This window comes from Monodon monoceros, unplaced genomic scaffold (genome assembly GCF_005190385.1).
Source record: "Monodon monoceros isolate NGI ecotype Baffin Bay Population unplaced genomic scaffold, NGI_Narwhal_1 Super_Scaffold_1, whole genome shotgun sequence".
Classification (NCBI taxonomy): domain Eukaryota; kingdom Metazoa; phylum Chordata; class Mammalia; order Artiodactyla; family Monodontidae; genus Monodon; species Monodon monoceros.
Window position 1 is genome coordinate 80,800,097 of NW_021703765.1, and position 17,694 is coordinate 80,817,790.

General features: G+C 47.5%; 1 protein-coding gene across 1 annotated transcript; it reads left to right on the forward strand.

Moving 5' to 3' along the window:
- Window positions 1–1,037: 1,037 nt before the first annotated feature.
- On the forward strand, window positions 1,038–17,492 carry DDX55 (DEAD-box helicase 55). Its single transcript, XM_029225447.1, has 14 exons — window positions 1,038–1,187; window positions 3,781–3,831; window positions 3,925–4,011; window positions 5,189–5,280; window positions 5,360–5,422; window positions 7,272–7,421; window positions 8,653–8,842; window positions 10,323–10,405; window positions 12,277–12,408; window positions 13,255–13,347; window positions 14,416–14,530; window positions 15,008–15,176; window positions 16,189–16,481; window positions 16,744–17,492. Exons 1-14 carry the CDS (start codon window positions 1,080–1,082, stop codon window positions 16,918–16,920), a joined length of 1,803 nt encoding a protein of 600 aa, XP_029081280.1. The 5' UTR covers window positions 1,038–1,079; the 3' UTR covers window positions 16,921–17,492.
- Window positions 17,493–17,694: the final 202 nt, after the last annotated feature.

Genomic DNA, 17,694 nt, shown 5'->3' on the forward strand with positions numbered 1-17,694 from the left:
ATGGAAATAGGCAGGCTTGGAAAGGGTCCCCAGATCGGAAAATTAGTAAGTAGACCCCAAAATGAAAATGCAGCTATGCGTTTTCCTTCTGTCTTTGCTCTCAGACCTGTTTGGAAGTCCTATTTTATAAAACAGCTGTCAAAGGCGTTTTGAGGATGTGATGATGGCATTAAAGTGAAAATGTTGCCTTAGGCTTTACTCTTTCACTTTCTAGTTTGAGATGACTGGAGTTTGCATAAGTACTGTCCCCATTTATTCATTCCTAAAATACTTGGGTGACTGCTGTGTGTAACCAGTTGTAGGCACTGAGATAAATAGAACAGAAAAATTCCCATTATCCTAGGATTTACCTTTTAGAAATTACATGGCATATTAATGGTAAATGATATGGCGGAAAAATAAAGCAGGGTAAGTGGATTAGGAAGGCATCACTGAAATGATACTTGAAAAGTCCTGATGGATGTAAGGGAGCAAGCCAAGCTAAAGGTATGGGCCCAGCTCATAATAGCTGGTCAGTAAAAGCTTGCTGAATGAATGGACACGTGCACGAGTCAATCCAGTGGTGAACACAGGAATAAGCTGCAGTGTTCCTGTTTAGGTCTCTGACCTCACTTCCTCGGAAGTAAACCAACATTTATTGTGTAGTAGGCAGTGGATCCCCACCATGACCCTGTTTTGCATATTTGGGGCTCCCGGGCTGGGGTACGTTTATGTCAGCTCCCTCCAGACCTACTACTGTCCTTTGGCCAGGACGCGGTGTTGTGCAGCCACCTGCTTCCGACTGGCAGGGAAAGTGTGAGAGCCGGGGCAAAATCCCTCCCGCCCAAATGCCTGCTCGATGTGGAAAGGCGCTCCGAGCCCAGGTGTCTGCGCTGGACGAATGGCACCATGGCCGGGCCCCCGCGGCCGGCTTTCACCCGCCAGCTCTCGGCTTTCCACTCTCCTTCGGCGAGGGCGCCTTCCCCTGCCCTCCGGAACTTTGCGACTGGAGCACGGTTCCGGGCGGGGCCTGTTGGCGAGCGGAAGCGGAAGTGTGCCAGGGAGGCGTAGTACTGGTAGCTGCGGTGTCGGAGCTAGCCATGGAGCACGTGACGGAGGGCTCCTGGGAGTCGCTCCCGGTGCCGCTGCACCCGCGGGTGCTGGGTGTCCTGCGGGAGCTGGGTTTCCCGTACATGACGCCGGTGCAGGTACCCGGGGCCGGGGAGGTGGGCCCTCGGTACGCAGGAGGCAGTTGGGGAAGGGGAGGCTCAGGGCGGGCCCGGCAGCCGCTTAATTGGATGCGGCCGGTAGGTGTTAGGACTCGCATCCTGGAGTTTTTACTCCTCCGGCTGGGACTTTTGCCACGTCTTTCTGCTGCGCCGACTCGGGTGATGCCAAGCTGGTTAATGATCGCCAGGCAGAGGCGGCAGGCGGCGGCTCACCTGTGCCAGGGTCTTCACCGCCCCCCACCCCGCCCTTAGGTGCTGGGACCCAAGTGCCTGGTTCGTATTCTCCCCCTACCCCCTCTAGCTGTGAGACCTTGGGCAAATGGCTTAACCTCTCTGTGTTTCATTTCCTTTCTCTGTGAAATGACGAAAATAGTATTACCAGAGGGTTGTTGTGGAGATTACCTAAGACAGTTTGGGGCACATCATGGGCGCTCAGTAAATGTTACCTGCTGTCATTGTTTTTATTACTTGGGCTAAGTGAAGTGTCCTGGTCCAGTTTATTCATTTATTCAAGAAATTTCTTGAGGACAAACTACATATTGGGTAATTTTTTCTAGGCTCCAGGGATTTTGCAGTGTTGGTCCCCACTCATGGGCCTTGTTTTCTAATGCCCGAGAGAGAGAAAGGGGTAAAGGAATAAGGTAATTTCAGCTGGTGATAAGTGTTGTGGAGGAGACAGTGACAAGAAGGTACAGGATAGGAGATAAGATAGGGGAGGCCTCTTGGAGGAGGTGTCATTAAGCTGCTACCTGAATGAGAAGGACCTGGCTGTGGGGTGATTGGGGGCATGATATTCCAGCAAAGAGAAATGCCCGTGCAAATGCCCTGGGGCTGGAAATGAGCTTGGAGGAACAGAAAGAAGGCCTCTGTGACTGGAGCAGCATGAGTAGTGTAAGAGGTGAGCAAACCGGGTGCCGGATCGTGCAGGATCTTCCTTGTAGGGAGCTTGTATTTTATTCTAAATGCAGCGGGAAGCTGTCTTCCATGGGAAACTGTGCAGAAAGGGAAGGGATGTGACTGCGGCATAGAGAATAGACTTTAGAGGAATAAGAAGAGAAGTGAGGAGGTCCATTAGGAGGCCACTGTCAAGTTAGAGGTGATGGTGGCGTGGAGTAGAGAGGACGCAGTGGATATTGAAAAGTCAATGTTGGGATAGCTTTAGGGCTCCTGAGGGGCCAGATGTGGGGTTCTTGAAGAAGGAATCTACAGGGACCCTGAGGTTTTTGACTTAGCAGCTGGGTGGATGGTGGTATCATTTATTGAGTTGAGGAAGGCTGGGAAGGATAACAGGCTTCAGAGGGAAAATCAAGAGGTTTCTGTTTTGAAATGTTAAGTTGAGATGTCCGTAGGCTCCTCAGGAAAGGTGTGGAGGAAGCAGGCAGTGCTCTGTGCCATGCCTCGGGACTGTAGTGCAGACAAGACCCAGTGTCTGCCACTGGAGTCGATGGTCTAGGTGCTGTCCACTATGGTAGTCACTCACATGTGGCTGTTGAACACTTGAAACATGGTGAGTCCATATTGAGATGTGCTCTAAGTGTGAAATGTACAGTGGATTTTGAGGACTGAGTGTGAAAAACAAATGAAACATCTCATTCTTTTTTTTTTTTAAATAAATTTATTTTATTTTTGGCTGTGTTGAGTCTTTGCTGCACGTGGGCTTTCTCTAGTTGCGGCGAGCGGGGGCTCCTCTTCGTTGCGGTGCGCGGGCTTCTCATTGCGATGGCTTCTCTTGTTGCAGAGCACGGGCTCTAGGCGTGTGGGCTTCTGTAGTTGTGGCACGTGGGCTTCAGTAGTTGTGTCATGCGGGCTCTAGAGCGCAAGCTCAGTAGTTGTGGCGCACGGGCTTAGTTGCTCCGCGGCATGTCGGATCTTCCTGGAGCAGGGCTCGAACCCATGTCCCCTGCATTGGCAGGCGGATTCTTAACCACTGTGCCACCAGGGAAGCCCCCCCACCCTGTTTGACAACCCCAAATGTCTTCAGACATTACCAAATGTTCCCTGCGGGCACAGAAATCACCCAGGCTGACTTACTTGTGTTGAAGCAGTTAGAAAAGTGCTACACGTGCTGCAATGGGTGAGCTCAGGCTCTGGGGACCAGGAGTGGAGGCCCTGGAGGGGGCGACCTTGAAGCCAAGACCTGAGTCTGCTTCAGGTTCAGCTGCTTGTTGCTGCAACCAAAGGGCCAGGCCTCTTGTAACCCTGTGGATTTTCTGCGGTGTTTATAATTAGAGGGCCTATTTAAATCGTTGTTTTGTGATACTAGAACTGGAAGGAACACAGTGTCTTCAAACCCTTCTTGGTCCAGAGAGGAAGAGTAGGCGAGGCAGGGCTAGAACTCAGGACCCCCAAACCCCAGCTTGGCTCACTTCCCCTCCATGCCATCTGTGTAGACACCGCTGCTGTATTACCTGTGAGCTGACCCCACTGGGGCCCCTGTGGGTGACTGTAATCGGAGTCCAATTTGTGGTGGGGTCCAGTGTGACCAAGGCCAGCCTTGTGTTCCTTGGGCTTTGGGCCTCATCGGTGGAGTCACGGCATCCCCTAACCAGTGCTCTGCCATCTCTCTCTTCAGTCTGCAACCATCCCTCTGTTCATGAAAAACAAAGATGTTGCTGCAGAAGCGGTGAGTACCTTGTGTAAATGCAGCTTGTCTTCCTGTTTTCCTTCCAAAATGAACTGTGAGGAAAAGCAAACGGAAACTTTCTGCCCTTTGCAGGTCACAGGTAGTGGCAAAACACTCGCTTTCATCATCCCCATCCTGGAGATTCTCCTGAGAAGGGAAGAGAAGTTAAAAAAGAGTCAGGTGAGGATAGCTAAACGGTTTATTTTCACTTAGTCATCGGAGAGTTCACAGTTGAGGAAGAAGCTGGTCAAAAGCTTGAAAAAATAAGAAGGAAAAAGTACAGTCTGTCCTCATTACCTGCAGGCTCTGTGTTTATGAATGTGCCTACTGCTTAACGTTCATTTGTAGCTCCCCAGAGCAGCACTCAGTGTGCTGTCGTGCTCATGCCTGCACCTGTATGGGGCAGCGACAAATGGGAGTCGCCTTATGGCACTTTCCCAGCCGAGTCTGATCAGGGTGATACTGCCTTCTCGTTCCAGCTCTCAGGCTGTAAGCACGTGTCCTTTTCCCGGTCAACTTACTGCTGTGATTTTTTTTTTTTTTTTTGGTGATTTCACTGTTTAAAATGACCCCCAAACATAGTGCCGAAGCGCTGTCGAACGTTCCTGAGTGCAGAGAGGCTGTGACATGCCTTACGGAGAAAATACATGTTGCATAAGCTTCTTTTGATAGTGCTGTTGGCTATGGGTTCAATGTTAATGAATCAACAGTATATATTAAATGAGCTGTCTTTATTTAATAATTTAATTGAAGTATAGTTGACTTACAAAATAAGGTATCTTTAAACAGAAATATATGTAAAACAAGCTTATGTATTGATAGGTCGACACAGATGTGGCCAGAGGCTTGCAGGAACCTAACCCCATTTCCCCAGGAGCAGTGGTCCAGTGTTCACTAACAGCGTATGTGGCCACTTTGTAGAACAGAACGAGGACTGACTATAATTCAAACTACAGTTGACCTTTGAACAGCAGGGGTTTGAATGGTGCAGGTCCACTTAAATGCGGGTTTCTTTCAGTAGTGAATAACTATAGGTCTGCACCAGCCGAGGTTGGTTTAATCCCTAGATGCGGAATTGGGACATGGAGGAACCAAACCGGTTGTATGGAGAGCCAGATATAAATAGTTTGCGGATTTTCGACTACGCAGAAGGTTCACATCCCCAACCCCCACATCATTCAAGGGTCAACTCTCGATGTGTACTGTGACCAGGCATGACCGGGCACTGCTGGAAAAGCCCAGGAAGTGCTGTTTCTCTGGGAACCTTCGTCCGTTAGGTGGAGGATGCAGTCTCGTGTGAGTTCAGCTCTGCAAGCCCTGGGCTCTGCTAATCATGTGCCTTCCCCCGCGTGGGCAGGTCGGCGCCATAATCATCACACCCACGCGAGAGCTGGCTGTTCAGATAGATGAGGTCCTGTCGCATTTCACGAAGCCCTTCCCACAGTTCAGGTAAATGGGAGGCAGGGTCCCTGTCAGCCATGGGCTGTGATTTTGCCTGACCTGCTCAAAGACACTTTTCTTGTTTTAGCCAGATTCTCTGGATCGGAGGCAGGAATCCTGGAGAGGATGTTGCGAGGTTTAAGGAACACGGGTAAGTTGCCTTGCTTGCTCTTGGCATTGAACCCAGGAGGAATCGACACGTGATCTAGGCTTAACCGGAAACCCCCCGCTTCAGAAGCCCCCTCCCCACAAAAAGTTCTTTCTTCAGGCCAACCTCCCATTTTGCTCACGGGCTCGTGATCTCGTCCCTCCCGTGGTGGTCCCTGACCTCTCCCCGAGCCCCAGGCACACAGATGATCCACCTGTCTGCTTGGCATCTCCCCAGGCACCTCACAGCTGTTGCAAATGCGTCTACAACAGGAGCTTGGAATTTTCATCCCCAGACTTGCACCTCGTCTGGAGCTTCCTGTTCATCTGCCCCCGTTGCTTCTCCTGAAGTCAGCGGCCCAGCCTCAGCTCGTCCCGGCCCCTCCACTCCCCCTCACAGCCAGCTGACACCACGTCCTCTGCGTTTTCTCTCCAGAGCGCGTCTCTAACCGTCAACCTTCCCATCTCATTTCCCCCCTGGACTCCTGCAGTGGCTTCTCTGTCTCTCTCTCTCCTGTGTGTGTCTACTATTGCCCCCAATAGTCCACTCTCCGCGTAGCAACCAGAATGCCAGTCGGGTCATGTCACTCACTGAAAGCTCTTCAGTGGCTTCTCCTGGCCCTTGGGGTAGATCCTAGTGTCTGCCTAGGGCCTGTGAGCCACCACTCTCCACTGCTGCCCGCTTCACAGCCCGCCCTGCTGCCACAGTGGGCTGGCGTTCTCCCAGGTACTGCACGTGCCAGGCTCTTCCGTGTCTCCAGGAGGCTCGGGAAAGTTGGGGTGGTGTCTCTCCGGCAGCATTTTACCTTCAGAGCCTAGTGAGGCGCTGAGCACACAGCTGGTGTTTAATAAACATTCGGAATGCGTGTTTGAATACGCGATGGCCATCACTCCTTGGCATTTTATTGTCCCATGATGAATAAGGTTTGTAATGAGCAGCAATAGAATTTGTGCCCAGTTTGTCAGTGAATCTCCATAAAGAAAACTATTTTTCTTGAGCACTTGCTGTGTCCAGCTACAATGGGAGATACTTTGCAGCAGGGGTCACAGACTCTGAGTTGCTACAGGGCTCAGAGGATAATATAAACGTGTGAAGGGGGTGGGCGGGGACTGGGAGGGACTGGCTAGTTCACGCCTGAGTACTCACCTCCCGCTGATCGCTGCCCACAGAACTCTGGGCTCAGTTCTCCAGGTTTTGAATGTTTTAAAAAGAATATGGAATTCCAGATTTCTGTGTGTTATCTCCAGGTTGTTTTAACTGTTGGCATGTAATTCACATTTTAAAAAAACAACAAAACTTTCCTGCAGGCCACCCGGTCTGTGGGGGCCACGTTTGGCTTTCAGTCTGCGTTTGTGATCTTTACATAAAATTATCTCTAGTTCTGTTCACATTCTCATTTTATAGATGAGTGACCTGGGACCTCAAGTGGTTGAGTAAAGTCAGGGGGTCAGCAAACCCTTTCTGTAAAGAACCAGATGGTAATTATTTTACCTTTGTCGATCACACAGTCTGTGTCATAAAAGCTCACCTCTGCTGTTATCGTGTGAAAGCCGCCAGAGGCAACCCATGAATGAAAGAGGATGTGTAATTACGTGCCAATAAAATGTCACGAAAGTAGCGGAGTCCAGATATGACCTAAGAGCCAGTTTGCTGAGCCCTGCCCTTGATCTCAGCCTGGAACCCAGACCTGTCCCCTCACGGCGCAGCCTTCTCTTCCCGCTGTGGTGGTCTCCCTTCTCTTCACTGGCATTTTAGATGACTTTTGCTGGGGGGAATACAAAACTTGGTGTTTAGAATCACAGAGGTCCCCGAGATCCAGCGAGTGCGGTAAATGTTAACTTTGTTTTCATAGTGGGAACATCATTGTGGCAACCCCAGGCCGCCTGGAGGACATGTTCCGAAGGAAGGCAGAGGGCCTGGATCTGGCCAGCTGCGTGAGGTCCCTGGAGGTCCTGGTGTTGGATGAAGCGGACAAGCTTCTGGATATGGGGTTTGAGGCGAGGTACTGGAGTTTGGACTTCGTGGGCTTCGGGTGACACAGGATGAAAGGGAGCTCAAGATGGAATTCCTTTGTTACTCCATGACTGTCTCTGTTAGCCACATGTGTATTTCTTTTTTTAAATAAATTTATTTATTTTATATTTTGGGTGTGTTGGGTCTTCGTTGCTGCGTGCTGGCTTTCCCTAGTTGTGGTGAGCAGGGGCTACTGTTCATAGGGTACACAGGCTTCTCATTGCAGAGGCTTCTCTCGTTGCAGAGCACGGGCTCTAGGCGCGTGGGCTTCAGTAGCTGTGGCTCACGGGCTTTAGAGTGCAGGCTCAGTAGTTGTGGCGCACGGGCTTAGTTCCACGGCACGGTTCCCGGACCAGGGCTCGAACCCGTGTCCCCTGCACTGGCAGGCGGGTTCTGTTTATTGATTGATTGATTGATTGCTGCCTTCGGTCTTCGGTGCTGCATGTGGGCTTTCTCTAGTTGCGGCGAGCAGGGGCTACTCTTCGTTGCGGTGCGCGGGCTTCTCGTTTTGGTGGCTTTTTTTGTTGCGGAGCATGGGCTCTAGGCACATGGGCTTCAGTAGTTGTGGCACGCGGGCTCAGTAGTTGTGGCTCACGGGCTCTAGAGCGCAGGCTCAGTAGTTGTGGCGCACGGGCTTAGTTGCTCCACGGCATGTGGGATCTTCCCAGACCAGGGCTCGAACCCGTGTCCCCTGCATTGGGAGGCAGATTCTTAACCACTGCGCCACCAGGGAAGTCCCCACATGTGAATTTCAAATCATTAGGTTGTTTAATCCTTCAGATTCTACCACACAATTTAAATTCCATTTCTTATGTCTTTGATGTTCTTAAGAAGTGTTTTCCTTCATGGCTTCTTTAAAAGTTTCTGAGAGTTTTAAAAAAGTAAGTAGCTTTATTGGGATATAATTCATATGTTACACAGTTCACCCATGTAAAGTGTACAGTTTCATGGTTTTTAGTCTCAAAAAGTTTTGTCTTAATTTCACTCTTTTAATTGCCCCCTATTGTAAAAGTAAAATTATATGCTTACATTGAAAAACCTTGGGAAAATGAGAGTATAAAGAAGAAATGAAGATCGCCCATAATCTCACCTCCCATTAGTAGCTACTGTAAATATTGTGATGGTTTTCAGTCTTTTAAAATAACCTGTTTAGTATCATAAAACACCATTTGTTGATTATGCTGTTAATTGAGGGGTTAAGATGAGCCCTCTCTTTTTAGCATAAACACCATCTTGGAGTTTTTGCCGAAGCAGAGGAGAACGGGCCTCTTCTCGGCCACTCAGACACAAGAAGTGGAGAACCTGGTGAGAGCAGGCCTCCGGAACCCTGTGCGCATCTCGGTGAAGGAGAAGGGCGCGGCGGCCAGCAGCACGCAGAAGACCCCCTCCCGCCTGGAGAACTACTACATGGTGAGTGCTGGGTGGTCTCACTGACTCCTGCAGGCCATCGAGGAGGATGTAGGGGTCTAAGGTACAGCGTGGGGACTGGGGTTAACAGTGTCGTGTACTTGAAACTTGCTAACAGAGTAGTTCTTCAAGTACAAAAGGGAACTATGTGAAGTGGTGGGTGTGTTAATTCACTTGATTATGATAATCATTTCACAGTGTACGCGCATGTCATCACTTCGTACACCTTCAATGTATACACGTATGGATTTTTAACGTGTAAATATGCTTAAATATATACAATTTTTATTTGCCAATTATACCTCAGTAAAGCTGGAAAAAATAAAACAAGTATTAAAAGCCAAAGCAATTTACTGAAAAAAATTACTAATTTTTTTTGACTTGAACTGCTTTCAGTAAGCTTAGTTACGTTTTTTTTGGGGGCCGTGCCGCACAGCACGCGGGATCTTAGTCCCCCCGACCAGGGATCGGACCCGCCCCCCTGCAGTGGAAGCGCGGAGTCCTAACCATTGGACTGCTAGGGAAGTCCTGTTTTTCCTTCTAAATGATCAGCTAGAATAATTGTTTTAACAACTTATTAGATTTTCCAAGTTTTATCAATATGGTGTACAGTGTTCCCACTGATATATGTTAACTCTTAGCAATTAAAACAAATAAATAAGCAAATGGGACTTCCCTGGCTGTCCAGTGGTTAAGACTCTGTGCTTCCACTGCAGGGGCACGGCTTTGATCCCTGGTTGGGGAACTAAGATTCTGCATGCTGTGTGGCGTGGCCAAAAAAAAAAAGCAAACAAGCAAGCCAAAAATAAGTGCTCTAGAGACTGGCTTTCAGTTTTCTAGGAAACTAAATCTATAAAATGATACCCTGTGGCACATTTTTTTTTTTTTTTTTGCAGTACGCAGGCCTCTCACTGCTGTGGCTTCTCCCGTTGCGGAGCACAGGCTCCGGACGCACAGCCCCAGCGGCCATGGCTTATGGGCCCAGCCGCTCTGTGGCATGTGGGATCTTCCCGGACCGGGGCACGAACCCTTGTCCCCTGCATTGGCAGGCGGACTCTCAACCACTGCGCCACCAGGGAAGCCCCTGGGCACTCTTAAGTAATACGGACCCTTGGGTCCAATTCCACAGCTATGAATCGTAATCTGTATGCTGTGTCCAAGGATCTGCATTTTAAAGACCTCCCCGGGGGTGGTGTTATGGCCGGCATGGCGCTGTCTGCATGTTGGGGTTTGGGAGGTACTTACTGCACTGGGTGACTCCCTGTCCTCAGTTACATGACTTTGTGACTTACGTGTGTCAGCAGCCCAGGCTGATGTTTATTCTCATCTCGGTAGACTGAGTAACATTCTGACGAAAGTCTGTCCCTTTTCATGGAGGAAATTAGATTCCTTAAAATTTAAGGCCGAAACTGAAAATAGCTATGGGGTTATTATTGTCAGCAAATTTGTTTTTATTTTATTGGTTTTCCTTTTTATTTTATAGGTATGTAAGGCAGATGAGAAATTTAATCAGCTGGTACATTTTCTTCGAAATCATAAGCAGGAAAAACACCTGGTCTTCTTCAGGTAATACTTCTGGGGTTCAGCCACACCCAGAACGTGCACATGTGTGTAACCTTCAGGTTTGGAATTCCCTTCAGGTTGTTTGTCTGTCAGGAATGTGTTTGCTGCAAATGACTTCTGCAGCTCAAGCTGGAGGGGTTTATTTTTCTCCTGTGAAAAGAAGTCCAGAGGCAGGCAGTTCCTGACATTGGTTTCTGTCTCAGCAACGTCAAGACCAGTGTTTCTTTAACTGTCTTGGCCTTTCCTTCCTGTAGGTCACCTCCTGGTTTTAAGATGACCACTGTGACACCTGCTGCCACGTTTGCATTGAAAGCAGATAAAAGGAAAAGCAGGGAGAGGGGGAAGGGCAGTGCTTGCTATATCTGACCCTTTTAATCAGAAAAGCAAAAGACTTTCTCAGACAGCCCCCTCCCAAGCTGACTTCTGCTTTCATTGTATGGGCCAAAGGTGGGTCACCCAGCAGCCCCTCACTTTAGGAGATGGGAAAAAAACAAGTGGGTAGCTGTCCCAGCCTCTGTAGTAGAGGGAGGTGAAGGAGGAAGTGGTTGGGAGGGTGTTTGATCCGCCAGCCTAGTGTCTGCCACACTGGGGTGTGTCCTGTTGTCAGAGTGCAAGATAGGAACAGTTGTGTGCATCCTTTGGGCTGTTTTTTTCCTCCTCCAGATATACCTGTGGTGTTGTCTTTTTGGCAATACCAAAATAATTTTATGTTTCTTTTCCATCCATCATGTCACCAATAAAATGCATTAGCTGTACTGTCCCACAGTTAGAAATACAACCTGGTGCCCACACCACACACACGCACACATACGCACACGCACACGAAACTGAAACAAAGATTTCATAAAACTGCATTTGACTAGGTGGGATGCATTCTGATGCTTTCTGTTCTGTTCTGCTCTAAGTTTTAAAAAATGCTGGTCCAGACTCACTAAATTGATTTCAGAACCCACCAGATTGCTTTCAGGATCTGTGGGTTGTGACCCTAGTGTGCAAAACTGCTTTATTATGTACTGATGTGACTCTTGGTGGAAACTGGGGAATCTGGCAGCAGTCAGTTAGCACAGGTGTTTTAAGACAGGAGATTTAGACAGGAGTTAGCCCGAATTGGAATCTTGCAGCCTGGTGTAGTGGGAGAACGTGGGAGACGGAATCACACCTTCCTCTGGTTCTCCTCTGCCACTCACTCGTACTGCCTCTCTGGAAGCTTCAGGTCCCTCATCTACAAAAGGATGTGACATCCCTTTGGGATCCCTCAAATAAAAAAGGTGAACTTTATTAGAAGGGGGCTGTGTAGGGAGCTCACAGACTCAAAGAGAAAGTTGGGTGCACCGCCTCTAGGGAAGACAGGATCTGGGGGACCCAGATGGCCATCTCTTTAGGGCACAGCCTCATTGGGATGACCCTGCTCCAGTCCCCTTTTGTCCTCAACTCCAAGTCCAATATCCAGGATAGAGGACCTGATAGGTCTGACTTCTGCTGAGCCCTTGGGAACTGCACTGAATGGGGAAGAAGCAGTTCCCTGAAAGAAAAGCAGGAGTAAAGCTATATTTAAGATGTCATCGTTCTTGTTGTGAAGGACTCCTTCCGTTTAATTAGTTCCTCCGGGAGCCAGGGAGATCCCCTTGCTAGAACAGCTTTAGACAGGAGGAACACGTTGTTTGGGTTTTAACTCCTGCTGAAGGGGTTTTGTCAAAAGATTGGCCTTCCCCTGGCCGAGAGCTTAGTTGTGGATGATAAGCACAGGCATTCTCCTCTGCAGTCTCCCGGGACGACTGGGTGGTCCCACTGCATCTAGTGCTTGCGGCCTCCCTCCCCCATCGCAGGAGGACCAAGGCGGCCTACGACTCTAAGCCCTCTGTCCCCTCTCGCAGCACTTGCGCCTGCGTGGAGTACTATGGAAAGGCTCTGGAGGCCCTGGTGAAGGGCGTGAAGGTAATGTGCATTCACGGAAAGATGAAATATAAGCGCAATAAGATCTTCACGGAGTTCCGCAAATTGCAAAGGTGGGTTGGCTTCCTTGGAGATGGCGGATCTCCAGCCACTCTGCTCTTTTGCAGGTCGCTCTGCCTCGAAACCTCACGTGTTTCCCTGCCTGGAACTCTCTTCCTCCTCAACCTGGTTATCACATCTTCTCTGTATAAATATCCAGAGCCCCTGCCCTCTGTCCTGACCCCATTACACTTTGCTACACTGACTTCCTTACTTATCTGTCAACTTCCCTGCTAGGTTGTAAGCTCCATAAGAACGGGAATCTGTGTGTTGTGTTCGCTCCCCCAGTGGGGCTTTGGTAGCTGTTTGTTGAATGACGGAACAGACAGGAGCAGCCCATTAAAGGCTGTAGATTGTCAGCTGGTGGCTAGGCTGTAGGGAACTTGTGACTCTAGTGAACATAACTTGATTCTGTTTGTGCATAGAAATAATACTTCTCTGTGTTTCTTAATCATTGAGCCTTCTGGCTATGTTAAAAGCAATCTTTTAGGCAAAGTGATAGAATTGATGGATACATGACAGTCTGGGAGGGAAAATTTCATTTGTTTTTTTTAAACGGCTGCAAAGGATTAGACCAAATACTGTGGTTTTTTTTTTTTTTCTTTTCCCTCAATGGAAATATGCTAATTTAAAAAATCTTTTCAGTGTTTCCTCCCCACCTCTTTACAGATTTCACTGACAACTTGTAAAGTCCTAGAGGTTCTTAGGAGGAAGAAAAATCAAAATGTTATTCCTATATATTTGCTTCTGTGAGAGATTCTGCAACCTGTGTTATTACTGTCATCCCTCAGTAAAGACTTGCTTGATGGTGAGGGAAACAGTGGCCTCCTTACTCAGTGTGGTGTTTTCTCATTTTCTAGTGGGATTTTAGTGTGCACTGATGTGATGGCCCGAGGAATAGATATTCCTGAAGTAAACTGGGTTTTGCAGTACGACCCTCCCAGCAATGCCAGGTACAGCATGAGAGAATGTTACCCACTCTGTCTAGGAATCTAGCTTAATGAAATAGGAATCCTGAGGAAGAAGACATAATGGTGGTTGTCACAACATTACGAAATAGCAAAAATAGGGGAACTGGTGAGTTATCATTGATAGGTCAATAGTGACACTGTATTATCACTGAAATTTCAGTCATTTTCAAATACTTTTTTTTTTTTTTGCGGTACGCGGGCCTCTCATTGTTGTGGCCTCTCCTGTTGCGGAGCACAGCCTCCGGACGCACAGGCTCAGCGGCCATGGCTCACGGGCCCAGCCGCTCCGCGGCATGTGGGATCTTTCCGGACCGGGGCACGAACCCGCGTCCCCTGCATCGGCAGGTGGACTCTCAACCACTGCGCCACCAGGGAAGCCCCCTCAAATACTTTTTAATAGATCTTTTTTATTTACTTAATTATTTTTAAATATTTTGGCTGCGCCGCACAGCATGTGGGATCTTACTTCCTTGACCAGGGATGGAACCCATGCCCCCTGCATTGGAAGTGCAGAGTCTTAATCACTGGGCCATCAGGGAAGTCCCTTAAAGTTCTTGCAGAGCTGCACAGGATAGAGTGTTTAAAGGAGAACAATATATACACCATATATGAAGATGTCAGTTATTCTCTGAAAGCAAGCATATATTCCTGATAAATGCCTCCAAACATAGGAAAGCACCTGTAAATACAAACTCCTAAGCAATAGTTGTTACTTCCGGGGGGGGGGGGGGCGGTTCCTCATAGGTCACTTTTATTTTCTTTTTTACGCTTTTCGTTGTTTTTCAAATTTTCTGCTGAGACTGCTTCCTCCTACCTGTACCGTCAGATAGGCATAAATTTAAAAGTTTTATAGTTCATAGTAAATGTCTAACAGAACCCTCTCTGGTTTGCACGTGTACTTTAATAGCCAGCTCTTCTATAGCACTAATAAGCGGCGGGTTGGTATAGAGCTCCTCGGGTCATTTTAGGTGCATCAGCCTTGCGGCTGCAGGCCTGTGCTCTGCTCGGCCACCGTCACGTGGTAACCGTGTTCCTGCCCCTTGTTCACAGTGCCTTCGTGCATCGCTGTGGCCGCACAGCCCGCATCGGCCACGGCGGCAGCGCACTTGTGTTTCTCCTTCCCATGGAAGAGTCGTACGTCAATTTCCTTGCAATTAACCAGAAAGTAAGCTGTCTTCCTTTTTCCTACGGAATGTCCAGTGCTGGGGTAGTTGAAAAAGTTCTTTTCCAGCAAGTGGGGTCCAGAACTTAGATTAGGGGTTGCAGACACACAGGGGCCAGGCTGGTGATGTCCGTGCGGGAACCTGGCTGGCTTTATGGCTGTGGAGAGGCTCTGGGGTACGGCCACTGCTCGGCCCCAGCTAAGTATCACTAGTTGGGAACATAGACCTATGTTACCATACTTTCCAACCAGAAATCAGGATTATTAGGTAAAATCTCATTTTAAACTTTGCTTTAAAAATTTTAAAATACTTTCTGGACCAAGTAAAATACTTTGCTTGGATTTGGGCTTCCAGGCCTCTGCTTTAAGATTAAAATGGATTGTTCTGCCTTTGGTTTTATTGGCACTGGCTTTTATGGGGTAGCCTTGGTTGGGGATGAGGGGATTCCAGCCAGAAGTGATGCTGTGGTCCCTGTGCAGTGCCCCCTGCAGGAGATGAAAGTCCAGAAGAACACAGTAGACCTCCTTCCAAAGCTCAAGTCCATGGCCCTGGCCGACAGAGCTGTGTTTGAAAAGGGCATGAAAGCTTTTGTGTCGTTCGTCCAGGCTTATGCAAAGCATGAGTGTAACCTCATCTTCAGATTAAAGGGTAAGTTGGACTTCTTCACATAGTTGTATCTCCATCTGAAACATCTGGTGGTTTTAGAAGTATTACAAGTATGAAAACTGCTTTGTTTGATAAAAACGTCAGGCCTTATTACTCAGCCATAAAAAGAAACGAAATTGAGCTATTTGTAATGAGGTGGATAGACCTAGAGTCTGTCATACAGAGTGAAGTCAGAAAGAGAGAGACAAATACCGTACGCTAACACATATATATGGAATTTAAGAAAAAAAAATGTCATGAAGAACCTAGGGGTAAGACAGGAATAAAGACACAGACCTAATAGAGAATGGACTTGAGGATATGGGGAGGGGGAAGGGTAAGCTGTGACAAAGCGGGAGAGAGGCATGGACATTTATACACTACCAAACGTAAGATAGATAGCTAGTGGGAAGCAGCCGCACAGCACAGGGAGATCAGCTCGGTGCTTTGTGACCACCTAGAGGGGTGGGATAGGGAGGGTGGGAGGGAGGGAGACGCAAGAGGGAAGAGATAGGGAGACATATGTATAGGTATAACTGATTCACTTTGTTATAAAGCAGAAACTAACACACCATTGTAAAGCAATTATACTCTAATAAAGATGTTAAAAAAAAAAAAGTCAGGCCTATACCAGGCTTAATGTATTCTAAACATTTAAAAGAAAGTGTTCCTGGGAATTCCCTGGTGATCTGGTGGTTAGGACTCCGAGCTTCCACTGCAGGGGGCATGGGTTCGATCCCTAGTCGGGGAACTAAGATCCCATGTGCTGTGCAGCGCAGTCAAAAAAATAAAAAAAAATAAAATAAAAGACAGTCTTCCTTGGGTTTGAGTAGACAGAGAATACGCTGGCTGCCGAGTATTCCTTTTTAGTAAAAATGTAATTATTTTAATTCTAATTAAAATGAGCCCGTTAGATCATTTAGGTGGACAAAATTATATTGCTACGAATGTTCTGTGGGTTGAGGCCTGTAACCCTGTTCTGGGCGTGCTAACCGCAGTGTTTCGGTTTAACCAGACCTCGATTTTGCAAGTCTTGCTCGAGGTTTTGGCCTGCTGAGGATGCCCAGGATGCCAGAGCTGAGAGGAAAGCAGTTTCCAGATTTCGTGCCTGTGGATGTCAATACAGACACCATTCCATTTAAAGATAAAATCAGAGAAAAGCAGAGGCGGAAGCTATTGGAGCAACAAAGAAAAGAGAAAACAGAAAATGAAGGGAGAAGAAAATTCATAAAAAATAAAGCTTGGTCAAAGCAGAAGGCCAAAAAGGAAAAGAAGAAAAAACGGAATGAAAAAAGGAAAAGGGAAGAGGTAAAGTTTGCATTTTTATTATTTAAATACTCAACTTAGAATTCTGAACAAGTTTCACTTAAGTGTAGTGTATAGTTATCTTCTAATAGGAATTGCATAGGACTCTCAGATTTCTATACTCCCTTGGTGGCTTGGGTGGGGAATGCGCTGTGTTTGTGGAAGCTGGTCTAAGAGCAAGTAGTTACTGATTAAAAATTGCTGGTTTCACTTAGAACACTGTTGCTGAGAAATTCAGTAGCTTGTTGATCTCTTCTGCACTCAGGGTTCTGATATCGAAGATGAGGACATGGAAGAACTTCTTAATGACACAAGGCTCTTGAAAAAGTTTAAAAAAGGCAAAATTACTGAAGAAGAACTCGAGAAGGGGCTGTTGACGAGTGGCACAAGATCAGTCGAGACAGCAGATTTGGGGATCTCAGATTTGGAAGATGACTGCTGATTCCTGCTGCTCAGGCGAAGTGCACGAGAGCAACGGCAACGCCACGAGCTGCCCTGCGCTCGCAGATAGCTTGCGCTCGCGTCTACTGAACAGCAGAACTTCAGCAGACGTCCGGGAAGAACCACATCTCCCAAAGCTGCTGTTGCAGACGGCAGAGATGTGAGGGGTTTCACGCTCATGAATATGTTATGAAAAACATACCAGCTTTTGGAGTCTAACAGAAGAAAATGTAAATTAACTGAGTGTAAATAACAGATGTCAGTATTTATTTCGATGGGTTACTCAAAGAGCTCATTGTTTGGTGGCTATTTTATACTTATTTTTTAACATAGAGATACTGATGTAGACTTGATTTTAGGCCTTTTAAAATTCCTCAGTGTTTTCAGGCACCTGATCTCCCTGGATGTCCTTCTCCCTGGATTTCAGTTCTCTCTTTGATGTACTGTGCAGAACACCTGCACAGCCCCTAGTACTGTTTTATTGATGAGTATCTGAAAAACAGAGGAAGCAAGTCATTCTGGAAAAGAAAATTATTATGCCTTCTGTTGAATAAACTGTATTTCATTCTAATTGTGCCTTAAGTGTGTGAAGGTGGCTGCATAGTGTCTTTACCACGATGGACAATACATTTGGGCCTGGGGTCAGCTTGCAGTACCGATGCAACGCCATATCAAAATCTCTCATACAATTTGAAAAGATGCTGAATTGTTCCCAAGAACAATTTTAAAAAAGCTGTTCAGGACCCAAACATGTTTAAATTCACATCTTTCCCAG

Coding starts and splice junctions, on each gene's coding strand:
- DDX55 (XM_029225447.1), top strand. CDS start 1,080: ATGGAGCACGTGACGGAGGGCTCCTGGGAGTCGCTCCCGGTGCCGCTG. Junction 12,409..13,254: donor GAGTTCCGCAAATTGCAAAG/GTGGGTTGGCTT, acceptor CTCATTTTCTAG/TGGGATTTTAGTGTGCACTG. Junction 14,531..15,007: donor TCCTTGCAATTAACCAGAAA/GTAAGCTGTCTT, acceptor GTCCCTGTGCAG/TGCCCCCTGCAGGAGATGAA.